This window comes from Calliphora vicina, chromosome 2 (genome assembly GCF_958450345.1).
Source record: "Calliphora vicina chromosome 2, idCalVici1.1, whole genome shotgun sequence".
Classification (NCBI taxonomy): domain Eukaryota; kingdom Metazoa; phylum Arthropoda; class Insecta; order Diptera; family Calliphoridae; genus Calliphora; species Calliphora vicina.
Genome location: NC_088781.1, coordinates 31,424,636 through 31,427,236, shown reverse-complemented (window position 1 = coordinate 31,427,236; position 2,601 = coordinate 31,424,636). Strand labels below are relative to the sequence as shown.

Here is a 2,601-nt window from a genome sequence, read left to right as displayed (position 1 = left end):
TGTCAAAAGCAACAGTATAAATGTTTCCATTCATGTTTTTACATATCGAGCCATATTACGCGAAAATATGTTAAGTGCATAGCTTTTTTTTGTAACTGTTTAAATGTTTTAACTCACTGTAAATATCGGTACTTGCTATATCTATAAAATTTCAACAGATTATGTAAATGATCCTAAAGTATCTATTTGCATTAACAAATTCAAATCGAACATATTGTTGGTTAAGATATTTTCGCGGTTACGATTTCTGTAAAATTCACTTCGCTATCAGGATTCTATGTATTGTCCAAATTTAAATGATCCTCCCGAATAGATATGACAAACATTTTGTCGCTGATTAACTGCTTTATACTGACTTTGAGAACATAGATCGATTGCAGCGAGAGATCTTGTATACATATAATTATTTATGTTTGAACTATATTATTAAAATAATAAAAAAAAGATTTGCGTGCAAATAATGATATCTCGATCATCGAAAATTATTTATATTTTAGTTTATATGTTGAATTATGTAAAAAGAAAAACATTGAGAAATGTTTTGTAATATTTAGTTGAACAAATTTACATTTAAAGTTTTGTCTAAAAGTGTAATTATAGCAATATTATGTTGAAGATCATACGTAATAGACAACGATTTTAAAATAAAGTAGTATTTTATTTTCATATGATTTTACGAAATTTTTTTCTCGTACAATAGCAACTAACATTGACGTACTTTATAAATAATTTTGTAATTAGTAAAGTATGTAATACATTTACATTGTTAATGTAATAACGTATAGGGCATTACAAGATTTCATTTATTATCCACACTTCAACGCCGCCCTCACAACTTAAATTTCTTTTGATAAATTAAATTATATCGCATTTCTGGTGCAGCATGTATGACTGACTGACTACACGTATGATCATATTTTTTAAGTCAAATGGCCTTTATACTAAAGACTTGAATATCAAATGTGATTAGGTTGATCATTGTATTTAAAGACAGCAAAGTGGAATGATCGCAAAAATAGTGTAAGGTCTACAAAGAAATTTTATACAAAGGAAAGAAAGAATTAAGTTGTCGTTGAATAAATTTCTTTCAAGAATAAATTTTTATTAAAGAAAAAACAAATCAAATTTAGTAAAAATATGAAGTGTGAAAAAATTCTTGTGAAAACATTAATCATTGCGATTGTATTGCTGTCACTATGTGAGGCACGTGGTGGTAGGCGTGGCGGTTCATTTGGCGGACTTTTCGGTAGTTGGCGTAAATACAAAAAACCTTCAAGTGGTGGCGGAAGTTCACGTCGTATTGCATGAGAATAAAAAGTCCGGTAGTAGTGATAAATTTCAGAAAAATATAAAAGCAAATAATTACTATAACAGCTATAATACGCCACCACTGCCCACAGGAGGATCATATTATCATAATACTGCCGCTTTGCCAGGAAATGCCATATATGTGGCACAAGCCCCACCCAGAGGAGCTGGTATGTTTTTAATTTCACTCAAAAATATTGAAAATATTTCACTAAATATTATGATTTTTCAGAATTTGGGGATTTTCTAACGGGTTATCTAACCGGCCGCCTATTAACCATGGGGTTTTCATCTCCCCATTATCATGTTACTCATGTTTATAGGGATAATCCAGCAGCAGCTGATAGTACTGCCAAATCAAATAATACTTCAGCCCAAGTTGTTATTATAAATGGTCAGCAACAACAGCCATATACAGAGAAGCCATTTAACGCACCTTTGCTGCCCATAACCACAACAACAGAGAGCTCTAGTTCCAGAGAAGCTAAAAGTAGCTCGACCCAACTACCCCTAAGTACAACAGAACCACCTGCTCCTACATATGGTGTAATTTGTATGCCAATGATGATAAACGAAACAGATGCAAAAGGTGAAATAGTGCAAATTGAAAGAACTGTTTGCTATCCAGCACCAGCGCCACCTACACCCCAAAAGGATATGAAATCGAAACCAGCTGAAATTGCAGGCGATATAATGGAGCATTAATAAATTTATTATTTTTATTATATCTTCAATTTATAAACTAAATAAACTTAATTTTTAATTTTTTTGAAAATAAAATTTTAATAAAATATTTGGCCCTCGCCATGGAGAAAAGTGTTTTATTTTTTATTTAAAGTCCTACTCATATAGTTATTAAAATTGAGGAGTCGCAGAACAAAAGGTACTTTTTTTTGGGAAAATGAGTTTTATTTATTTCGCCCCTTAAAAAACTGCATGAACCTGGAAATGGTAACAAGTTTCTTACTTATCAATACTACCATAAGTCAACACATTAAATGTTAAGGATGTTTGATATAAAACATTTTAATATCGGAAAAAGGTCCTTTTGTTAAAAAATAAGGAAAAAAAAGTACGTTTTGTTTAAAACAAAATTAAAAAGTATGTTTTTTTAACGATAAGATTTTAAATGAATATTTTTAATCCTGATTTAATATGTAAAAAATTTACACATTGAAATTAAATAATTTTTTTTTTGTTTTATCTAGTGTAGTACGTTTTTTAGAACCCATTTACTTAGCAAAAAAATTAAAAAAAAAATTTTCTGACTTGATTTTTTTTAAAAAATTTCAA

At 29.6% G+C, this 2,601-nt stretch overlaps 1 protein-coding gene across 1 annotated transcript; it reads left to right on the top strand.

Moving 5' to 3' along the window:
- The first annotated feature begins 991 nt into the window (after positions 1–991).
- LOC135951272 (uncharacterized) lies at positions 992–2,124 on the top strand. The gene is given in 3 exon segments (XM_065500889.1): positions 992–1,304; positions 1,306–1,478; positions 1,541–2,124. Coding segments are annotated over 3 exon segments (813 nt in total). The 5' UTR covers positions 992–1,137; the 3' UTR covers positions 2,014–2,124.
- Positions 2,125–2,601: the final 477 nt, after the last annotated feature.